General features: G+C 42.9%; 1 protein-coding gene across 2 annotated transcripts in view; it reads right to left on the minus strand.

The window, feature by feature from the left end:
• LOC139408925 (endoplasmic reticulum metallopeptidase 1-like) overlaps positions 1–24,315 on the minus strand; it is a 48,633-nt gene that overhangs the window by 18,024 nt on the left and 6,294 nt on the right. For both annotated transcript variants that reach the window (XM_071153385.1, XM_071153386.1), the window contains exons 2-6: positions 23,053–23,348; positions 16,807–16,934; positions 16,505–16,610; positions 13,432–13,578; positions 5,049–5,141 (exon numbers count right to left, since the gene is read on the minus strand). In XM_071153385.1, coding sequence (XP_071009486.1) covers positions 5,049–5,141; positions 13,432–13,578; positions 16,505–16,610; positions 16,807–16,934; positions 23,053–23,348 — 770 coding nt within the window. The remainder of the gene's footprint in view (positions 1–5,048; positions 5,142–13,431; positions 13,579–16,504; positions 16,611–16,806; positions 16,935–23,052; positions 23,349–24,315) is intronic.

Consider the following 24,315-nt stretch of genomic DNA (forward strand, 5'->3'; position numbering starts at 1 on the left):
TTCTTGTTAATCTAACTGCAGTGTCCAATTTACACTAGCTATTACAGTGAAAAAATACCATGCTATTGTTTGAGAGTGCACCAAATATATATATATATATATATATATATATATCACAGCCACTGGTTTGACATTCACCTCTGAAGGTAAATAATGTACGTACTTACATTCAGTAATCTTGCTCTGATTGGTCATCCTGAGGGTCCCAGAGATAAAAATGTAGCATAGGTAAAAATACATTTTTATATTCAAATGTAGGAAATGGCTTCTACAGTTTGAACCCCTGCTCTCTTTTTTTTTATAGATTTGGGTAAGTCATCTTAGGCGAAAATTTGAAAAAAAAGGGTCAGATCCTTAAGAGGTTGGTGCTGCTCTGTCCCTTGGTACAGCTTTAGAATAAGTAGCTTTATCAAAGATACCATCTTCAACCTGGTTAAAGTCTCCCGCCACCACTATTTCCACCAATGATTTCGCCCATAACCTTAACCTCATGGAAAAACCCAGGATCCTCCTTGTTTGGTGCATAAATATTACACTTAACCTTATTATCATTTACCAGAGCCTCAACACAAATCATTCTTTCTTCCTCATCCTTATGTTGCTTTAACATGACAAAATTCAACTTATGTACCAAAATTGGAACACCATGTTTTTGCTTGAAAATAAGATAAGAAATACCTGCCCAACCCAATCCCTTTTCAATTTAGCAGCCTCTGAATCAACCAATTGAGTTTATTGAATAAAAGCTATATCCACTTGTTGGAATTTGAGATAACATACACATTTCTTCCTCTTAATAGGATTCTGTGAACCGTTGATATTCCATAAAATGATATTTGTATATGTTTTAGACATTTATCAAACCTTATTGGGTGATAGAATTATATTGAAAATCCATCATTTTTGGTGCTGTCATATATTACAACCTCAACATTGGTTGCGCTAAAAATACTTGATTGAGCCATGAGCCATGAAAAAACAGTAACAACCACCCCACACAACACAAAACACAGTAACAACCACCCCACACATCACAAAACACAGTAGCAACCACCCCACACAACACAAAACACAGTAACAACCACCCCACACAACACAAAACACAGTAACAACCACCCCACACAACACAAAACACAGTAACAACCACCCCACACAACACAAAACACAGTAACAACCACCCCACACATCACAAAACACAGTAGCAACCACCCCACACAACACAAAACACAGTAGCAACCACCCCACACAACACAAAACACAGTAACAACCACCCCATACAACACAAAACACAGTAGCAACCACCCCACACAACACAAAACACAGTAACAACCACCCCACACAACACAAAACACAGTAACAACCATCCAGTATTCAGACCCCTTAACTTTTTCCACATTTTGTTACGTTACCGCCTTATTCTAAAACATATTAAATAAAACTATCCTCAGCAATCTACACACAATACCCCATAATGACAAACCAATAACAGGTTTTTAGACATTTTTGCAAATGTATACAATTAAAAAACAAATTTACATAAGTATTCAACCCCTTTGCCATGAGACTCAGAATTAAGCTCAGGTGCATCCTGTTTCCACTAATCATTCTTGAGATGTTTCTAAAACTTGGGAGTCCAGTGTGGTAAATTCAATTGCTTGGACATGATTTGGTAAGGGACACACCTGTCTATATAAGGTCCCACAGTTGACAGTGCATGTCAGAGAAAAAAACAAGCCATGAGGTCGAAGGAATTGTCCGTAGAGCTCCAAGACAGGATTGTGTTGAGAATTTGGGGAACGGTACTAAAACATTTATGCAGAATTGAAGGTCCCCAAGAACATAGTGGCCTCAATCATCTTAAATGGAAGAAGTTTGGAGCTACCAAGACTTTTCCAAGAGCTGGCTGCCCGGCCAATCTTAGCAATTGGGGCTAAAGGGCCTTGGTCAGGGAGGTGTTCAAGAACCTGATGGTCACTCTGACAGAGCTCCAGAGTTCCTCTGTGGAGATGGGAGAACCTTCCAGAAGGACAACCATCTCTGCAGCACTCCACCAATTAGGCCTTTATGGTAGAATACATGAAGGTCAGTCAATCCAGAAAGGAAACTACACTGCTCAAAAAAATAAAGGGAACACTTAAACAACACAATGTAACTCCAAGTCAATCACACTTCTGTGAAATCAAACTGTCCACTTAGGAAGCAACAATGATTGACAATAAATTTCACATGCTGTTGTGCAAATGGAATAGACAACAGGTGGAAATTATAGGCAATTAGCAAGACACCCCCAATAAAGGAGTGGTTCTGCAGGGGGTGACCACAAACCACTTCTCAGTTCCTATGCTTCCTGGCTGATGTTTTGGTCACTTTTGAATGCTGGCGGTGCTTTCACTCTAGTGGTAGCATGAGACGGAGTCTACAACCCACACAAGTGGCTCAGGTAGTGCCGCTCATCCAGGATGGAACATCAATGCGAGCTGTGGCAAGAAGGTTTCCTGTGTCTGTCAGCGTATTGTCCAGAGCATGGAGGCGCTACCAGGAGACAGGCCAGTACATCAGGAGACGTGGAGGAGGCCGTAGGAGGGCAACAACCCAGCAGCAGGACCGCTACCTCCGCCTTTGTGCAAGGAGGAGCAGGAGGAGCACTGTCAGAGCCCTGCAAAATGACCTCCAGCAGGCCACAAATGTGCATGTGTCTGCTCAAACATCAGAAACAGACTCCATGAGGGTGGTATGAGGGCCCGACATCCACAGGTGGGGGTTGTGCTTACAGCCCAACACCGTGCAGGACGTTTGGCATTTGCCAGAGAACACTAAGATTGGCAAATTCGCCACTGGCGCCCTGTGCTCTTCACAGATGAAAGCAGGTTCACACTGAGCACGTGACAGACGTGACAGAGTCTGGAGACGCCGTGGAGAACGTTCTGCTGCCTGCAACATCCTCCAGCATGACCGGTTTGGCGGTGGGTCAGTCATGGTGTGGGGTGGCATTTCTTTGGGGGGCCGCACAGCCCTCCATGTGCTCGCCAGAGGTAGCCTGACTGCCATTAGGTACCGAGATGAGATCCCCAGACCCCTTGTGAGACCATATGCTGGTGCGGTTGGCCCTGGGTTCCTCCTAATGCAAGACAATGCTAGACCTCATGTGGCTAGAGTGTGTCAGCAGTTCCTGCAAGAGGAAGGCATTGATGCTATGGACTGGCCCGCCCGTTCCCCAGACCTGAATCCAATTGAGCACATCTGGGACATCATGTCTCGCTCCATCCACCAACTGTCCATCCACAGACTGTCCAGGAGTTGGCGGATGCTTTAGTCCAGGTCTGGGAGGAGATCCCTCAGGAGACCATCCGCCACCTCATCAGGAGCATACCCAGGCGTTGTAGGGAGGTCATACAGGCACGTGGAGGCCACACACACTACTGAGCCTCATTTTGACTTGTTTTAAGGACATTACATCAAAGTTGGATCAGCCTGTAGTGTGGTTTTCCACTTTAATTTTGAGTGTGACTCCAAATCCAGACCTCCATGGGTTGATAAATTTGATTTCCATTGATCATTTTTGTGTGATTGTGTTGTCAGCACATTCAACTATGTAAAGAAAAAAGTATTTAATAAGAATATGTCATTCATTCAGATCTAGGATGTGTTATTTTAATGTTCCCTTTATTTTTTTGAGCAGTGTAGCACCCACCATTTGTTGAACACCTCTTTGGTTACTACATGATTCCATATGTGTTATTTCATTGTGTTGATGTCTTCACTATTATTCTACAATGTAGAAAATCATAACAATATAGTAGGCGTGTTCAAACTTTTGACTGGTACTGTATGTAAATGTGTTATCAGTTTTTTTTTTTTTTTCAAAAACAAGTTTTTGCTTTGTCATTATGTGGTGTTGTGTGTAGATTGATGTGGGTGAAAACACGATTCAAATCAATTTTAGAATAAGGCTGTAGCCTTATGTGGAAACAGTCAAGGGGTCCGAATACATTCCGAAGGCACTGTATGCCTCCTGCCTACGTGATCATATGAACCAAATATTCTGAATAACTTCACAGTACCGTTTGTAAAGGAAAACACAAAACCTGACCACAACGACACTCCCCATGTCAAATCCATTTAACGTCAGACAGTCAATTTCTGTCTCAAAGCCATGAACGGGCTTGTGGCAGTGACGTTTAGTCTCCTTCTAAAGTTGTTCTAAAAAAACTGTCTGTAGAGTCTATTTTTTTCATTTTCAGTGTAAACTATAACCTGGGTGTCGTCTTCAGCCTTATCTACAATGCTTACTGCCACCAAACACACCTTGGTTCGGGCATGTTCAAAAACTTTTTCTGAGGGCTCTTTGTTTTTTTTATGTCAGAGGCAGAGGATGCTACTATACATTTGTCATCAAACTCAATTATCTTTTCTTATCCCTTCCTTATTTGACTTTCCCACGTTTCAAATTCAGTAGACAACTAGCCTAGGCTATGTGACGTGATTACATAGAGACCTCTTCACTAGTTGACCACCACAACCAAGACCTGTGTTAAGATCAGTTACTTACACCACTGGCCCTCCCCATAACCTCTATGTATAAATAAGAGAGCAGGACTGGAATCAGTGTGTTTCAGGAGAGAATGATTACACAGAAGGATGATCGCGCTTTTAAATGGTCTTTCTGGGGGGGCGAGAGAAATAACGAGGCAACTTGATTTAACACTCATCGCTTTTATTAGAATGTTTACAGTGCGAACAGTGAAACAATAAATCATCTAAATAGGTGCCGAAACAAACAGTCAAATCTGAGAGGTGCAGGATCCTGTTCCGGCAGGATCCGTCTCAAATTAAGCACTTGCAAACAGGTGTAGCCCACTATCCCTTGCTTAAACCCCACCAAAGCGGAGCTAAGCTGAGCCAGCCATGCAGCTGAGCCGCCCAAACACCACGGTACCGGTCTTCTTCGACTCCCTGCAGCTTCCGATTGATGACGGACAAACTGCCCTCCACCCACACAATCTTTGTTCTTATTTGAGAAGCACCGCTATGTGGCCCAAAGTACTCACCCGCCCTCTGGATGGAGTCTGTCAGTATCCTGTCGGGTGTGTCGTACTTGGTGTGGTAGATGAAGCCGTTCTCAATGAAGGCTAAATCAATGCCTACAGACAGAGGGACATGAGTCACATTGGAGGAAAGACTGCAGGGAGAGTATAGGAGAGATGGAATTTACTAATTAGAGGCCGACCGATATAGTTTTTGGGGGTCCAATACCAATTTTGGGGAGGACAACTTACAGTTGAAGTCGGAAGTTTACATACACTTAGATTGGAGTCATTAAAACTCATTTTTCAACCACTCCACAAATTTCTTGTTAACAAACTATAGCTTTGGCAAGTCGGTTAGGACATCTACTTTGTGCATGACACAAGTCATTTTTCCAACAATTGTTTACAGACAGATTATTTCACTGTATCACAATTCCAGTGGGTCAGAAGTTAACATATACTAATTTGACTGTGCCTTTAAACGGCTTGGAAAATTCCAGAAAATGATGTCATGGCTTTAGAAGCTTCTGATAGGCTAATTGACATAATTTGAGTCAATTGGAGGTGTACCTGTGGATGTATTTCAAGGCCTACCTCTTTGCTTGACATCATGGGAAAATCTAAAGAAATCAGCCAAAACCTCAGAAAAAGGATTGTAGACCTCCACAAGTTTGGTTCATCCTTGGGAGCAATTTCTAAACCCCTGAAGGTACCATGTTCATATGTACAAACAATAGTATACAAGTATAATCACAGTGGGACCACGCAACCGTCATACCGCTCAGGAAGGAGACGCGTTCGGTCTCCTAGAGATGAACGCACTTTGGTGCGAAAAGTGCAAATCAATCCCAGAACAATAGCAAAGGACCTTGTGAAGATGTTGGAGGAAACAGGTACAAAAGTTTTTATTTTTTTATTTTTTTTATTTCACCTTTATTTAACCAGGTAGGCTAGTTGAGAACAAGTTCTCATTTGCAACTGCGACCTGGCCAAGATAAGGCATAGCAGTGTGAACAGACAACACAGAGTTACACATGGAGTAAACAATTAACAAGTCAATAACACAGTAGAAAAAAGGGGAGTCTATATATACATTGTGTGCAAAAGGCATGAGAAGGTAGGCGAATAATTACAATTATGCAGATTAACACTGGAGTGATAAATGATCAGATGGTTATGTACAGGTAGAGATATTGGTGTGCAAAAGAGCAGAAAAATAAATAAATAAAAACAGTATGGGGATGAGGTAGGTGAAAATGGGTGGGCTATTTACCAATAGACTATGTACAGCTGCAGCGATCGATTAGCTGCTCAGATAGCAGATGTTTGAAGTTGGTGAGGGAGATAAAAGTCTCCAACTTCAGCGATTTTTGCAATTCGTTCCAGTCACAGGCAGCAGAGAACTGGAACAAAAGGCGGCCAAATGAGGTGTTGGCTTTAGGGATGATCAGTGAGATACACCTGCTGGAGCGCGTGCTACGGATGGGTGTTGCCATCGTAACCAGTGAACTGAGATAAGGCGGAGCTTTACCTAGCATGGACTTGTAGATGACCTGGAGCCAGTGGGTCTGGCGACGAATATGTAGCGAGGGCCAGCCGACTAGAGCATACAAGTCGCAGTGGTGGGTGGTATACGGTGCTTTAGTGACAAAACGGATGGCACTGTGATAAACTGCATCCAGTTTGCTGAGTAGAGTGTTGGAAGCAATTTTGTAGATGACATCGCCGAAGTCGAGGATCGGTAGGATAGTCAGTTTTACTAGGGTAAGTTTGGCGGCGTGAGTGAAGGAGGCTTTGTTGCGGAATAGAAAGCCGACTCTTGATTTGATTTTCGATTGGAGATGTTTGATATGGGTCTGGAAGGAGAGTTTAGAGTCTAGCCAGACACCTAGGTACTTATAGATGTCCACATATTCAAGGTCGGAACCATCCAGGGTGGTGATGCTGGTCAGGCGTGCGGGTGCAGGCAGCGAACGGTTGAAAAGCATGCATTTGGTTTTACTAGCGTTTAAGAGCAGTTGGAGGCCACGGAAGGAGTGCTGTATGGCATTGAAGCTCGTTTGGAGGTTTGATAGCACAGTGTCCAAGGACGGGCCGGAAGTATATAGAATGGTGTCGTCTGCGTAGAGGTGGATCAGGGAATCGCCCGCAGCATGAGAAACATCATTGATATATACAGAGAAAAGAGTCTGCCCGAGAATTGAACCCTGTGGCACCCCCATAGAGACTGCCAGAGGACCGGACAGCATGCCCTCCGATTTGACACACTGAACTCTGTCTGCAAAGTAATTGGTGAACCAGGCAAGGCAGTCATCCGAAAAACCGAGGCTACTGAGTCTGCCGATAAGAATACGGTGATTGACAGAGTCGAAAGCCTTGGCAAGGTCTATGAAGACGGCTGCACAGTACTGTCTTTTATCGATGGCGGTTATGATATCGTTTAGTACCTTGAGCGTGGCTGAGGTACACCCGTGACCGGCTCGGAAACCAGATTGCACAGCGGAGAAGGTACGGTGGGATTCGAGATGGTCAGTGACCTGTTTGTTGACTTGGCTTTCGAAGACCTTAGATAGGCAGGGCAGGATGGATATAGGTCTGTAACAGTTTGGGTCCAGGGTGTCGCCCCCTTTGAAGAGGGGGATGACTGCGGCAGCTTTCCAATCCTTGGGGATCTCAGACGATATGAAAGAGAGGTTGAACAGGCTGGTAATAGGGGTTGCGACAATGGCGGCGGATAGTTTCAGGAATAGAGGGTCCAGATTGTCAAGCCCAGCTGATTTGTACGGGTCCAGGTTTTGCAGCTCTGTCAGAACATCTGCTATCTGGATTTGGGTAAAGGAGAACCTGGAGAGGCTTGGGCGAGTAGCTGCGGGGGGGGGGGGAGCTGTTGGCCGAGGTTGGAGTAGCCAGGCGGAAGGCATGGCCAGCCGTTAAGAAATGCTTGTTGAAGTTTTCGATAATCATGGATTTATCGGTGGTGACCGTGTTACCTAGCCTCAGTGCAGTGGGCAGCTGGGAGGAGGTGCTCTTGTTCTCCATGGACTTCACAGTGTCCCAGAACTTTTTGGAGTTGGAGCTACAGGATGCAAACTTCTGCCTGAAGAAGTTGGCTTTAGCTTTCCTGACTGACTGTGTGTATTGGTTCCTGACTTCCCTGAACAGTTGCATATTGCGGGGACTATTCGATGTTAGTGCAGTCCGCCACAGGATGTTTTTGTGCTGGTCGAGGGCAGTCAGGTCTGGAGTGAACCAGGGGCTATATCTGTTCTTAGTTCTGCATTTTTTTAACGGAGCATGCTTATCTAAAATGGTGAGGAAGTTACTTTTAAAGAAAGACCAGGCATCCTCAACTGACGGGATGAGGTCAATGTCCTTCCAGGATACCCGGGCCAGGTCGATTAGAAAGGCCTGCTCACAGAAGTGTTTTAGGGAGCGTTTGACAGTGATGAGGGGTGGTCGTTTGACTGCGGCTCCGTAGCGGATACAGGCAATGAGGCAGTGATCGCTGAGATCCTGGTTGAAGACAGCGGAGGTGTATTTGGAGGGCCAGTTGGTCAGGATGACGTCTATGAGAGTGCCCTTGTTTACAGAGTTAGGGTTGTACCTGGTGGGTTCCTTGATGATTTGAGTGAGATTGAGGGCATCTAGCTTAGATTGTAGGACTGCCGGGGTGTTAAGCATATCCCAGTTTAGGTCACCTAACAGAACAAACTCGGAAGCTAGATGGGGGGCGATCAATTCACAAATGGTGTCCAGGGCACAGCTGGGAGCTGAGGGGGGTCGGTAGCAGGCGGCAACAGTGAGAGACTTATTTCTGGAGAGAGTAATTTTCAAAATTAGTAGTTCGAACTGTTTGGGTATGGACCTGGAAAGTATGACATTACTTTGCAGGCTATCTCTGCAGTAGACTGCAACTCCTCCCCCTTTGGCAGTTCTATCTTGACGGAAGATGTTATAGTTGGGTATGGAAATCTCAGAATTTTTGGTGGCCTTCCTGAGCCAGGATTCAGACACGGCAAGGACATCAGGGTTAGCAGAGTGTGCTAGAGCAGTGAGTAAGACAAACTTAGGGAGGAGGCTTCTGATGTTGACATGCATGAAACCAAGGCTTTTTCGATCACATAAGTCAACAAATGAGGGTGCCTGAGGACATGCAGGGCCTGGGTTTACCTCCACATCACCCGCGGAACAGAGAAGGAGTAGTATGAGGGTGCGGCTGAAGGCTATCAAAACTGGTCGCCTAGGGCGTTGGGGACAGAGAATAAGAGGAGCAGGTTTCTGGGCATGGTAGAATATATTCAGGGCATAATGCGCAAACAGGGGTATGGTGGGGTGCGGGTACAGCGGAGGTAAGCCCAGGCACTGGGTGATGATGAGAGAGGTTGTATCTCTGGACATGCTGGTTGTAATGGGTGAGGTCACCGCATGTGTGGGGGGTGGGACAAAGGAGGTATCAGGGGTATAAAGAGTGGAACTAGGGGCTCCATTGTAAACTAAAACAATGATAACTAACCTGCACAACAGTATACAAGGCATATTGACTTTTGAGAGAGACATACAGCGAGGCATACAGTAATCACAGGTGTTGAATTGGGAGAGCTAGCAAAAACAGTAGGTGAGACAACAACAGCTAATCAGCTAGCACAACAACAGCAGGTAGAATGGCGATTGACTAGGCAGAGAGGGTCGGATTAACTACACACAGAGCCTGAGTGCGGCTGGGGCCGACAGATAAAACATAAACAAGCAGAATGGATTACCGTGATTAATGGACAGTCCAGCATGCATCAGCTATGTAGCCAAGTGATCAGTGTCCAGGGGGCAGCGGTGGATGGGGCAGGGAAGCTGGACTGGCGAGTGTTATCAAGGTTAGAAAACTAACAATGACTAAATAGCTTGTAGCCAGTTAGCTGGTTAGCTTCTGGAGGTTCTTGAGTGTGTTCTAAAAATGTAAAAATAATAGCGGTTCCGTATCACATTGGGTGAGGCAGGTTACTATATCGACAGTAAAACGAGTCCTATATCCACATAAAATCGACATTTGGGGTGGCAGGTAGCCTAGCGGTTAGAGCGTTGGACTTGTAACCAAAAGGTTGCAAGATCGAATCCCCAAGCTAAAATCCCCAAGGTAAAATCTGCCGTTCTGCCCCTGAACAAGGCAAGTAACCCACTGTTTCTAGGCCGTCATTGAAAATAAGAATTTGTTCTTAACTGACCTGCCTGGTAAACCTGAAAGGCCACTCAGCAAGGAAGAAGCCACTGCTCCAAAACCGCCATAAAAAGCCAGACTACGGTTTGCATCTGCACATGGGGACAAAGATGGTACTTTTTGAAGAAATGTCCTCTGGTCTGATGAAACAAAAATAGAACTGTTTGGCCATAATGACCATCGTTATGTTTGGAGGAAAACGGGGGAGGCTTGCAAGCCGAAGAACACCATACCAACCGTGAAGCACGGGGGTGGCAGCATCACGTTGTGGGGGTGCTTTGCTGCAGGAGGGACTGGGGAACTTCACAAAATAGATGGCATCATGAGGGAGGAAAATTATGTGGATAAATTGAAGCAACATCTCAAGACATTAGTCAGGAAGTTAAAGCTTGGTCGCAAATGGGTCTTCCAAATGGGCAATGACCCCAAGCATACTTACAAAGTTGTGGCAAAATGGCTTAGGGACAACAAATGTATTGGAGTGGCCATCACAAAGCCCTGACCTCAATCCCATAGAAAATGTGTAGGCAGAACTGAAAAAGCATGTGCGAGCAAGGAGGTCTAAACCTGACTCAGTTACACCAGCCCTGTCAGGAGGAATGGGCCAAAATTCAACCAACTTATTGTGGGAAGCTTGTGGAATGCTACCTAAAACGTTTGACCCAAGTTAAACAATTTAAAGGCAATGCTACCAAATACTAATTGAGTGTATGTAAACGTCTGACCCACTGGGAATGTGATGAAAGAAATAAAAGCTGAAATAAATCACTCTACTATTATTCTGACATTTCCCATTAAAATAAAGTGGTGATCCTAACTGACCTAAAACATGGAATTTTTACTAGGATTAAATGTCAGGAATTGTGAAAAACTGAGTTTAGTGTATTTGGCTAAGGCGTATGTAAACTTCCTTCTTAAACTGTTTCTGCCAATATACTGTTTTACAGTGGGGAAATTAAAGTGTAATTTTCCCACACTGAGAATTCTCATAAATTGCCATTCAAAATATCAATTGTCCAAGAAATATGATTCAAATGTGGACTTCTTACATTACAACAATAATAACATCATGAGAATGGGTGAAATGATCAGATGAGCATCAAATTCCCTTTTTCATCCTATTCATCTGTTATAGGTGGAATATCATCCCATATTGATATAACGGTAAGGCAAATATCGGACGATAATACGATCGGGAGAAAATATAAGAAATATTTACAGTGGGTATCGTAAGTATTCAACCCTGGGATTATTTCAGATTTTGTTGCGTTACAAAGTGGGATTGAAATATATTTAATTGTCATCTATCTACATAAAATACTCCATAAGGTCAAAGGGAGAAAAAAAATTCAACAATAGATTACAAATGTAAAATCAATAATTATAACTAAAGTATAGTTGTATTTACCCCCTTTGATTAGGCAAGCCTAAATTAGTTCAGAAGTCAAACACTTTGCTTAACAAATCACATAACAGACTCCAGCCACCCTGGTCATAGCCTGTTCTCTCTGCTATCGCACAGAAAGCGGTACCGGAGCGCCAAGTCTCGGTCCAAAAGGCTTCTTAACAGCTTCTACCCCCAAGCTATAAGACTCCTGAACAGCTAATCAAAAAGCTACCCCTCCTCCCATTTTTACACTGCTGCTACTCTGTTTATCATCTATGCAGTCACTTTATCTCTACCTACATGTACATATCTCAAATACCTTGACTATACTGTGCCCCCGCACATTAACTCTGAACCGATACCCCCTGTATATTGCCTCGTTAGTGATATTTTATTGTTGCTCTTTAATTATTTGTCCTTTTTCGTTTTTACTTCAGTTTATTTTATGTAAAAACTTTTAACAGTTATTTTTCTTCAAACTGTATTGTTGGTTAAGGGCCTGTAAGTAAACATTTCACTGTAAGGTCTACACGTGTTGTATTCGGAGCATGTGACAAAGAACATTTGATTTGATAATAAGTTACATGGGCTCAGTGTGTGAAATAATAGGGGTTGACATGAGTTTTTTCAATGACTACTCCTTCCGCTGTCCCCCATTTATACAACATCTGTAAGGTCCCTCAGTTAAGTATTGCATTTCCAAAACAGATTCAACTACAAAGACCAGGGAGCTTTTCAAAAGCCTCATAGAAGAGCAGTGATTGGTAGATGAGAAACAATAACAAATCAGACACTGAATATATCTTTAAGCATGGCCGAGTTAATAATTATGCTGTGGATGATGTATTAAACCACCCAGACACAAAGATAGTCATCCTTCTGAACTGAGGAAACTGCTCAGGGATTTCACCATGAGGCCATTGGTGATTTTAAAACAGCTACAGAGTTTAATGGCTGTGACTCCACAATAATGACCTAAATGGCAGAGCGAAAAGAATACAAATATACAGAATACAAATATTCAAAAAACATGCATCCTGTAAATCAACAAGGCACTAAAGTAATACTGAAAGAAAAAAAACACACAAAAGGAATACACTTTTTGGCCTAAATGAACATCCTTATGTCTGGGGCAAATCCAACAACACATCAATGAGTAACTGCCTCCTTATTTTCAAACATGGTGGTGCCTGCAACATGGTATGGGTATGCTTGACATCAGCAAAGACTGGGGAGTTTTTCAGGATAAAAATAAACGTGATGAGCTAAGCACAGGCAAAATGCTAGAGAAAAATCTGCTTCAGTCTGCTTTACACCAGACACTGTAAGAGGTATTAACCCTTCAGCAGAACAATAACCTATAACACAAGGCAAAATAAATCTACATTGGAGTTGCTTACCAAGAAGACAGTGAATGTCCCAGAGTGACCAAGCTACAGTTGGGAGTAAAATCTGCTTGAAAATCTATGGCAAGACTTGAAAATGGCTGTCTAGCCATGATCCCCAACACCTTGAAACAACTTGAAGAATTTAAAATTAAAAAAATATATTTAAAAAGGGCTAATAATGCACAATGCAGGTGTGCAAAGCTGTTAGATTTACCCAGGAGGACTCACAGCTGTAACCACTGCCAAAAAATCCTAGGCGGGTGGTTCAACACGAACTCATACAGTAATGTTGAACTACAATACAGCAAAGCTTCAAATAAAGTGAAGGCAGACTGCAGTCGACTGAAACAAGAGTGGAGATCTAAAGTCAGGAGAGTTGATAACTTTACTTGAAGACTTGATACTGAAGCTTTACCCTACCTGGAATGTTTCCAAAGTCCCTGTAGATGTGGAAATCTGTGTCGGATGGGATCCACCTGCTCTGGAAGATTTCCTGTCCCACCACAGAAGCAAAGGGATGTTTGGCAGCATGCTTATAGGCCTGGATCAACCAGGGGTTCTCGGGACCTGTGTGTATCAATGAAGGTGAGATGAGAGAAGACAGACGTGTAAAAGATGTGAAGATTTCACTTTTAAAATTGTATACAGAATTGACCCTTTAAAGCAGGGGAAGGCAACTAGATTCAGCCGCGGGACGATTTTTGTCGGATCAAATGGTTGGGGGTCCAGAACACAATTATAATCATTTCTACACTGCAAAATGATCACAAATAAGTCCAAAAATACAGTGCCTTGCGAAAGTATTCGGCCCCCTTGAACTTCCACCTTTTGCCACATTTCAGGCTTCAAACATAAAGATATAAAACTGTATTTTTTTGTGAAGAATCAACAACAAGTGGGACACAATCATGAAGTGGAACGACATTTATTGGATTTTTCAAACTTTTTTAACAAATCAAAAACTGAAAAATTGGGCGTGCAAAATTATTCAGCCCCTTTACTTTCAGTGCAGCACACTCTCTCCAGAAGTTCAGTGAGGATCTCTGAATGATCCAATGTTGACCTAAATGACTAATGATGATAAATACAATCCACCTGTGTGTAATCAAGTCTCCGTATAAATGCACCTGCACTGTGATAGTCTCAGAGGTCCGTAAAAAGCGCAGAGAGCATCATGAAGAACAAGGTCCGAGATACTGTTGTGAAGAAGTTTAAAGCCGGATTTGGATACAAAAAGATTTCCCAAGCTTTAAACATCCCAAGGAGCACTGTGCAAGCGATAATATTGAAATGGAAGGAGTATCAGACCACTGCAAATCTACCAAGACCTGGCCGTCCCTCTAAACTTTCAGCTCATACAAGGAGAAGACTGATCAGAGATGCAGCCAAGAGGCCCATGATCACTCTGGATGAACTGCAGAGATCTACAGCTGAGGTGGGAGACTCTGTCCATAGGACAACAATCAGTCGTATATTGCACAAATCTGGCCTTTATGGAAGAGTGGCAAGAAGAAAGCCATTTCTTAAAGATATCCATAAAAAGTGTCGTTTAAAGTTTGCCACAAGCCACCTGGGAGACACACCAAACATGTGGAAGAAGGTGCTCTGGTCAGATGAAACCAAAATTGAACTTTTTGGCAACAATGCAAAACGTTATGTTTGGCGTAAAAGCAACACAGCTGAACACACCATCCCCACTGTCAAACATGGTGGTGGCAGCATCATGGTTTGGGCCTGCTTTTCTTCAGCAGGGACAGGGAAGATGGTTAAAATTGATGGGAAGATGGATGGAGCCAAATACAGGACCATTCTGGAAGAAAACCTGATGGAGTCTGCAAAAGACCTGAGACTGGGACGGAGATTTGTCTTCCAACAAGACAATGATCCAAAACATAAAGCAAAATCTACAATGGAATGGTTCAAAAATAAACATATCCAGGTGTTAGAATGGCCAAGTCAAAGTCCAGACCTGAATCCAATCGAGAATCTGTGGAAAGAACTGAAAACTGCTGTTCACAAATGCTCTCCATCCAACCTCACTGAGCTCGAGCTGTTTTGCAAGGAGGAATGGGAAAAAATGTCAGTCTCTCGATGTGCAAAACTGATAGAGACATACCCCAAGCGACTTACAGCTGTAATCGCAGCAAAAGGTGGCGCTACAAAGTATTAACTTAAGGGGGCTGAATAATTTTGCACGCACAATTTTTCAGTTTTTGATTTGTTAAAAAAGTTTGAAATATCCAATAAATGTTGTTCCACTTCATGATTGTGTCCCACTTGTTGTTGATTCTTCACAAAAAAATACAGTTTTATATCTTTATGTTTGAAGCCTGAAATGTGGCAAAAGGTCGCAAAGTTCAAGGGGGCCGAATACTTTCGCAAGGCACTGTAGATTATTGTATTTGTAAATAACAATTACATATCTTGATTACATTGAGACACGATCATATAAGTCTATTTTATTTTACTTGTGGGAATACTTGGGAACAGATTTCTTAAATGAAACAAATGTTTAGCTTAATTCCTGGTGATTTTACCAAAAACTAAAATCCCTGCAGGCCACCTGTTGCGGTCCCCTGCTTTAAAGGATACAAAAACAATAGCAAGCAAGGTAAGTTATTCAAATGTACTAAAACACCTTTCCTCAAGTTGACATATGGGGATATTTGCCAGGAAGTATAGTGCAACACAGCTCTACTCCGTCCCGAGGAGCAAGAAGGCTTGTTCAGTTGCTGCTTCAGAGACACAGACACTTATATAAATGTGTTCCAATTGGCCCAGTTCCTGAGTCGTGTTCATTAGGCACCAAACTGAAGAAAACTGACCGAATCACCTGAACTGGGTTAACTGAATTTGTCCCGACGTTCTTGATTTCGTTTTTTTATTTTTTACTTTACCCCCTTTTTATACCCAATTGGTAGTTACGATCTTGCCTCATCACTGCAACTCCTTTACGGACTCGGGAGAGGTGAAGGTCAAGAGCCATGGGTCCTCCGAAACATGACCCTGCCAAGCCGCACTGCTTCTTGACACACTGCTCGCTTAGCCCGAAAGCCAGCTGCACCAATGTGTCAGTGGAAGCATCGTCCAACTGACGTCAGCTTGCAGGCGCCCAGCTGCTAGAGAACGATGAGACAAGGAAATCCTGGCGACCAAACCCTCCTGTGTGCCGTCACATGGGGCTCCCGGTCAGGGCCGGCTTTGACACAGCCTGAGATTGAACCCGAGGTTGTAGTGACGCCTCAGCACTGTGATGGAGTGCTTTAGACCGCTGCGCCACTCAGGAGCCCCCTATTTGTGTACTTGTTTAACATTTTACTGCATTATTAGGAGCTACTAACATAAGCATTTCACTGTGCCCATTATAACATCTGCTAAACTGTGTATGCAACCAATAAACATTGATTTTAACTGAACCACCTAAATCCCTTTTTTGTTTGCAGTTGCAAAACATTTGGCTGCAGTGTGCCCTAATAAAGAAGTGTCCACAAACCTGTCTGGAACACCAACTCTTTGCCCCCGACCCCCACTGCCTCCAGGTTTATGAAGGCTCGGACCTGCTTGGCCCAGGGATGCTGAGTGATGAAGCCATGACTCGCCTAACATAGATAGAGTATAAAATATTTCACATTCCATATTACGTCATTGAATAGAATTATACAAGAACAAAAGGTGTCCTTGCACAAAAGAGGAATAGTATTTATGATTCTGGCTGAAACAAATCAAAATGTGATTGTGAAATTCCTCTTAGTTGACCTGACCAGTGTTCACTACTGTCCCCAGTTTCTCTCTCACCTGCTGCATGGTCTCCTCTGCCCCGTTGAAGAGGAACACTACCCCGTGTCGTAAGGGAGTGGAGAGATTGGCCAGGGAGTGGAGCACCTCCAACATCACCGCACAGCTCACCGCATTATCACTCGCACCTGTCACACGCACAGGTGACATGGGGTCATAAAAAAAAAATGCTGTCAGAATAGCTTTGCGTGTGCGTGCGTATATAGTCTCGTAGAATCACACAGGTGTGTTTGTCAATATTGGCGAGCGAGATTAGTGTGTGTTTGTGTGTGCACGCCTGTGCCAGTGCTGCTGAAATTCCTACATGGGGAGGGATGAATGCCTAATCACACAGTGGGAGCAACAGTGATCTCTTAATGCCGAACTGTTACTGCCTAAACATCAGACAAGCTACACAGTGGGAGCAACAGTAGCCTGAGTTTACTTAGAACCGTTCATCAGAAAAGCTATTCAGCACTGCACGCCCAATGCATAGCCTGCCCTGTAGGTAAAATACCCATCTCGTGCCAGATTCTGGCTCAGCGGTTGGTGCTGAATACAAATCACCCCCGGAAATGCAAGGTCGAGTCCCGGTCCGGCCGCTAATAAAAACTTTAAAAATACAAAATACACTACAAGTAAAACAGAAGGAGGGTGGAATTCTACACTTTGGCCCTTTGTCCCGCAACAAAAAAAATCATGTCCCGCATTTTAAATCAACAAATTCAAACACAGCTAATTTACAAAAAAGGCAAATTTGTCCTGGATTTCAGTCAGACATTCCAACCGGTCTCTTTTGCAGTCAAGTTTTGCTATTGACGAGATATTGTTGACACCAGGCAGGATGGGGCCATGGCTGTTTACGCCAAATCCTGACTCTGCAACAGGAACTGGGATTCATCAGAACAGGCAATGCTTTTCCACTCCTCAAATTGTCCAGTATTGGTGATCGTGGGCCCACTGGAGCCGCTTATTCTTGTTTTTAGCTGATAAGAGTGGAACCTGGTGTGTTATTCTGCTGCAATAGCCCATCCGTGAAAAGGACCAACAACTTGTGCATTCTGAGATGCCTTAACAGTGGTAATCAACCGTTATTTTCCTGTTTGTAGACCCCTGTTAGCTTCCACAATTCTTGCCATTCTCCTTCGACCTCTCAATGAGCAGTTTTCGCCCACAGGACTGCCTCTGACAATGTTTTTTTGTTGGTCGCACCATTTTCGGTAAACCCTAGACATGGTTGTGTAAAGCTCAGGAGGCATTTCTCAGTTTTTGGAACTGGCGTGCCTGACACCAACGTTCATACCACGTTCAAAGTCGCTTAGGTCACTCATTTTGCCCATTCTAACGTTCAATCTAACAGTAACTGGATGCCTCGATGCCGGTCTGCCTGCTTTATATAGCAAGCCATGGCCACGTGACTCACTGTCTATAGGAGTGAACCATTTCTGTGAACGGGGTGGTGTACCTAATAAACTGGCCACTGAGTGTATAGTACCAGTCAAAAGTGATTCAAGAGTTTCTCTTTATTTGTGCTATTTTCTACATTGTAGAATAATAATGAAGAACTATAAAACTATAAAATAAACATATGGAATCCTTAAGTAACCAAAAAAATAGTGTTAAATCATTCAAATATATTTTATATTTGAGATTCTTCAAAGTAGCAACCCTTTGCCTTGATGACAGCATTGCATTCGCACCCCTTGATGTTTTCTACATTATGTTACGTTACAGCCTCATTCTAAATGGATTAAATGTATATTTTTCTCCCTCAATCTACACACAATACCGCATAATGACAAAGCAAAAACAGTTTTTTATACATTTTTGCAAATGTATTAAAGATAAAATATCACATTTACACAAGTATACAGATCCTTTACTCAGTACTTTGTTGATGCACCTTTGGCAGCGATTACAGCCTCGAGTCTTCTTGGGTATGACGCTACAAGCTTGGCACACCTGTATTTGAGGAGTTTCTCCCATTCTTCAAAGCAGATCCTCTCAAACTCTGTCAGGTTGGATGGGGAGCGTCGCTGCATAGCTATTTTCAGTTCTCTCCAGAGATGGTTCAAGTCTGGGCCACTGAAGGACATTCAGAGACGTGTCCCGAAGCCACTCCTGTGTTGTCTTGGCTGTCTGCTTAGAGTCGTTGTCCTATTGGAAGGTGAACCGTCACTCCAGTCGGAGGTCCTGAGAGCTCTAGAGCAGGTTTTCATTAAGAATCTCTCTGTACTTTTTAAAAAATTTTAAATTTTACCTTTATTTAACCAGGCAAGTCAGTTAAGAACAAATTCTTATTTTCGCTTTGCTCCGTTCATCTTTCCCTTGATCATGACTAGTCTCCCAGTCCCTGCAGCTGAAAAACATCCCACAGCATGATGCTGCCTCTACCATGCTTCACTGTAGGGATGGTGCCAGGTTTCCTCCAGACGTGACGCTTGGCATTCAGGTTAAAGAGTTCCAAGCGGTCTGTCTTTTACTGAGGAGTGGCTCCGTCTGGCCGCTCTACCATACCTTGGGGGCGTTATTTTCACGTCCGGTTGAACAGTGTGCCCAAAGTAAACTGCCTGCTACTCAAGCCCAGAAGCTAAGATATGCATATTATTAGTAGATTTGGATAGAAAACACTCTGACGTTTCTAAAACTGTTTGAATGATGTCTGTGAGTATAACAGAACTCATATGGCAGGCGAAAACCTGAGGAAAATCCAACCAGGAAGTGGAAAATCTGAGGTTTGTAGTTTTTCAAGTGGTTGCCTATCCAAGATACAGTGTAAATTTGGTCTGATTGCACTTCCTAAGGCTTCCACTAGATGTCAAGTCTTTAGAATGTTGTTTCAGGCTTCTACTGTGAAGGGGGAGCGAATAAAAGCTGTTTGAATCAGGGGTCTGGCAGAAAGTCACAGAATTGTCCGGTTGGAATATTATTGAAGATTTATGATAAAAACATCCTAAAGATTGATTCTAAACATCATTTGACATGTTTCTACGAACTGTAATAGAAAAATGTTTGACTTTTCGTCTGGACTTAGTGCATTTGGATTACTGGACTAAACACGAACAAAAAGGAGGTATTTGGACATAAATTATGGACTTTATCGAACAAATCAAACATTTATTGTGGAACTGGGATTCCTGGGAGTGCATTCCAATGAAGATCAAAGGTAAGTGAAAATGTATAATGCTATTTCTGACTTTTGTTGACTCCACAACATGGCGGGTATCTGTATGGTGGCTGAGCACTGTACTCCGATTATTGCATGGTGTGCTTTTGCCATAAAGCAGGAGAAGTATATATTTAATTCTATGAATAACACTTGTATCTTTCATCAACGTTTATGATAAGTATTCCTGTAATTTGATGTGGCTCTCTGCAAAATCACAGGATGTTTTGGAGGCAAAACATTACTGAACATAACGCGCCAATGTAAACTGAGATTTTTGGATATAAATATGAATTTTATCGAACAAAACATATATGTATTGTGTAACATGAAGTCCTATGAGTGCCATCTGATGAAGATCATCAAAGGTTAGTGATTAATTTTATCTCTATTTCTGCTTTTTGTGACTCCTCTCTTTGGCTGGAAAATGGCTGTGTTTTTTGTGACTCGGCACTGACCTAACATAATCGCATGGTATGCTTCCGTTATAAAGCCTTTTTGAAATCGGACACTGTGGTGGGATTAACAACAAGTTTAACTTGGAATTTTAATTATGAGATTTGTTGTTTGACTTTGGCGCCCTGCATTTTCACTGGCTGTTGTCAAATCGATCCCGTTAACGGGATTTCAGCTGTAAGAAGATAAAGGCCTGATTGGTGAAGTGCTGCAGAGATGGCTGTCCTTCTGGAAGGTTCTCCCATCTCCGCAGAGGAACTCTGGAGCTCTGTCAGAGTGACCATCAGGTTCTGGGTCACCTCCCTGAACGAGGCCCTTCTCCCCCGATTGCTCAGTTTGGCCAGACGGCTAGCTCTGGGAAGAGTCTTGGTGTTCCAAACTTCTATGTTCTTGGGGACCTTCAAATGCTGCAGAAATGTTTTAGTACTTTTTCCCAGATCGGTGTCTTGACACAATCTTGTTGTTTCAGAGCTCTACTGAAAATTACTTTTAACCTCATGGCTTGTTTTTTGCTCTGGCATGCACGGTCAACTGTGGGACCTTATATAGACAGGTGTGTGCCTTTCCAAATCATGTCTAATCAATTGAATTTAACACAGGTGGACTCCAATCAAGTTGTATAAACATCAAGGATGATCAATGAAAAACAGGATGCACCTGAGCTCAATTGACACTTATAGAAAAGGGCCTGAATGTAAATAAGGTAGGTTTTTTATTTTTAATACATTTGCTAATATTTCTAAAAACCTGTTTCACTTTGTCATTGTGTGTAGCTTGATGAGGAAAGCTTAGCCTAGTGGTTAGAGCATTGGACTAGTAACCGACAGGTTGCAAGAACGGATCCCAGAGCTGACATGGTACAAATCTGTCGTTCTGCCCCTGAACAATGCAGTTAACCCACTGTTCCTAGACAGTCATTGAAAATAGCAATTTGTTCTTAACTGACTTGCCTAGTAAAATAAAAGGTCAAATAAAATAAAAATATATTTTTAAATCAATTTTAGAATAAGGCTGTGGCGTAACAAAATGTGGAAAATGTCAAGGGGTCTGAATACTTTCCGAATGCACTGCATAAGCCGCAACAGTAGATCTTCACCTGACTGAAGCAAGGCAACAGGTGTAAAGGCATGGGGAGCTCAACTCAAGAGTGTTGGTGGTTACTATGTGTCAGTGTCTGGAGCAGTGACAAAAAAAACATGCAGATTTGTATGCTGATGAGAAGTACAAGTAGGGCCTACATCAAGATCATCTGATCTAAGCTGTCAAGTCAGCAGATAGAGCACATCAAGACCATAGAACTGTTTGGCCATAATGACCATCCTTATGTGTGGAGGAAAAAGGGGGAGGCTTGCAAGCCGAACAACACCATCCCAACCGTGAAGCACGGGGGTGGCAGCATCATGTTGCGTGGGTGCTTTGCTGCAGGAGGGTCTGGTGCACGTCACAAAATAGATGGTATCATGAGGTAAGAAAATGATGTGGATATTTTGAAGCAACATCTCAAGACATCAGTCAGGAAGATAAAGCTTGGTCACAAATGGGTCTTCCAAATGGACAATGAAACCCAAGCATACTTACAAAGGTGTGTCAAAATGACTTTAAGGACAACAAAGTCAAGGTATTGGAGCGGCCATCACAAAACCCGGACCTCAAACCTATATAAAATCTGTGGGCAAAACTGAAAAAGCGTGTGCGGGCAAGGAGGCCAACAAACCTGACTCAGTTACACCAGCTCGTGTCGGGAGGAATGGGCTAAAATTCACCCACCTTATTGTGGAAGGCTCCCTGAAACATTTGGCCCAAGTTAAACAATTTAAAGGCAATGCTACCAAATACTAATTGAGTGTATGTAAACTTCTGACCCACTGGGAATGTGATGAAAGAAATAAAAGCTGAAATAAGTCATTTTCTCTCTATTATTCTTACATTTCACATTCTTAAAATAAAGTGGTGTTCCTAACTGACCTAAGACATGGAATTTTTACTAGGATTAAATGTCAAGAATTGTGAAAAACTGAGTTTAAATGTATTTGGCTAAGGTGTATGTAAACTTACAACTTCAACTATAGATAGATAGATAGGTAGGTAGGTAGGTAGGTACAGTGGGGCAAAACAGTATTTAGTCAGCCACCAATTGTGCAAGTTCTCCCACTTAAAAAGATGAGAGAGGCCTGTAATTTTCATCATAGGTACACGTCAACTATGACAGACAAAATGAGAAGGAAAAAATCCAGAAAATCACATTGTAGGATTTTTAATGAATTTAATGAAACGTTTGACCTCTGTCATTGCCAACAAACGGTATATAACAAAGTATTGAGATAAACTTTTGTTATTGACCAAATACTTATTTTCCACCATAATTTGCAAATAAATTCATAGAAAATCCTACAATGTGATTTTCTGGATTTTTTCTTCTCATTTTGTCTGTCATAGTTTAAGTGTACCTATGATTAAAATTACAGGCCTCTCTCATCTTTTTAGGTGGGAGAACTTGCACAATTGGTGGCTGACTAAATACTTTTTGCCCCACTGTATGTATGTATGTATGTATGTATGTATGTATGTATGTATGTAGGTAGGTAGGTAGGTAGGTAGGTAGGTAGGTAGGTAACGAAAAATACATATGTTGTATTGTACTGTACCTGGACTGTTGGCCACAGTATCAAAGTGACAATTGGCCAGCATGAGGTGCTGAGCCCCAGCCTTGGGCTCCAGACGGACAGCAATGTTGCTGACCTTACAGTAGGATGTGATCCCTCCCAGGAACTTGTAGGAGCCTGTGGGTCTCTGTACGTTCACAGTGACAGAGTTGGGTCCTGAGGCGCTAATGGTCTTGATGTGCTCTATCTGCTCCAGCAGGAAGTTTACCGTTAGGACCTCGTTCTCTCGGCTGCCCACGGGACGGGGACCGACGCTGGTGATGCGCTCCAGGTGCTTCCTGGTACCAGACAAGGCATACAGGGAGTCAGCAAATATGCTGAGGTATGGCCATATCCATGTACAAGGACCCATGAGCACCAACATGTGAAGTACATAGGAGCATGTCAAATTGGGTGTAAAATGAAAGCTAGGCAAAGGCTTTGATTTCTTGTCAAACAAATGGAAAGGGGGTCAATAAAATCATTATCATAAAATGTGTTAAAAAGGTATTAGAAAAATATCAAAACACAATAATGTTAAAGTCCCCTGCCAACTAATAAACACAACATGTGTTGGTCCTATGTTTCATGAGCTAAAATAAAAGATCAGAGAAATTATCCATATCACAAAAAGCTTATTTCTCTCAAATTTGGTGCACAAATTAGTTTACATCCCTGTTAGTAAGCATTTCTCCTTTGCCAAGATAACGTCTTGATATGCCACACCTGTCAGGTGGATGGACTGATTAAACAGGTGCACCTTGCGCTGGGGACAATAAAAGGCCACTCTAAAATTTGCAGTTTTGTCACAACACACAACAGATGTCACAAGTTGATGAACCGTGGAATTGTCATGCTGACTGCAGGAATGTCCACCAGAGCAGTTGCCAGATCATTTAATGTTAATTTCTCTACCATAAGCCACCTCCAATATCGTTTTAGAGAATTTGGTAGTACGTCCAAATGACCTCATAACCGCAGAAAACCTTTAACCACGCCAGGCCAGGGCCTCCACATCCGGATTTTTCACCTGTGGGATCGTCTGAGACCAGCCACCAAGACAGCTGATGAAACTGTGGGTTTCTCATCTGCGTGCTCGTCATCCTCAACAGGGCCTTTACCCGATTGCAGTTCGGCATCGAACCCGACTTGATGGCCAATGGTACCATGGAGAAGTGTGATCTTCACGAATTAATCCTAGTTTCAACTGTACCGGGCAGACGGCATGGCATGTATGGCATTGTGTGGGCAAATGGTTTGCTGATG

This window comes from Oncorhynchus clarkii, chromosome 5 (assembly GCF_045791955.1).
Source record: "Oncorhynchus clarkii lewisi isolate Uvic-CL-2024 chromosome 5, UVic_Ocla_1.0, whole genome shotgun sequence".
NCBI classification, from domain to species: Eukaryota; Metazoa; Chordata; class Actinopteri; order Salmoniformes; family Salmonidae; genus Oncorhynchus; species Oncorhynchus clarkii.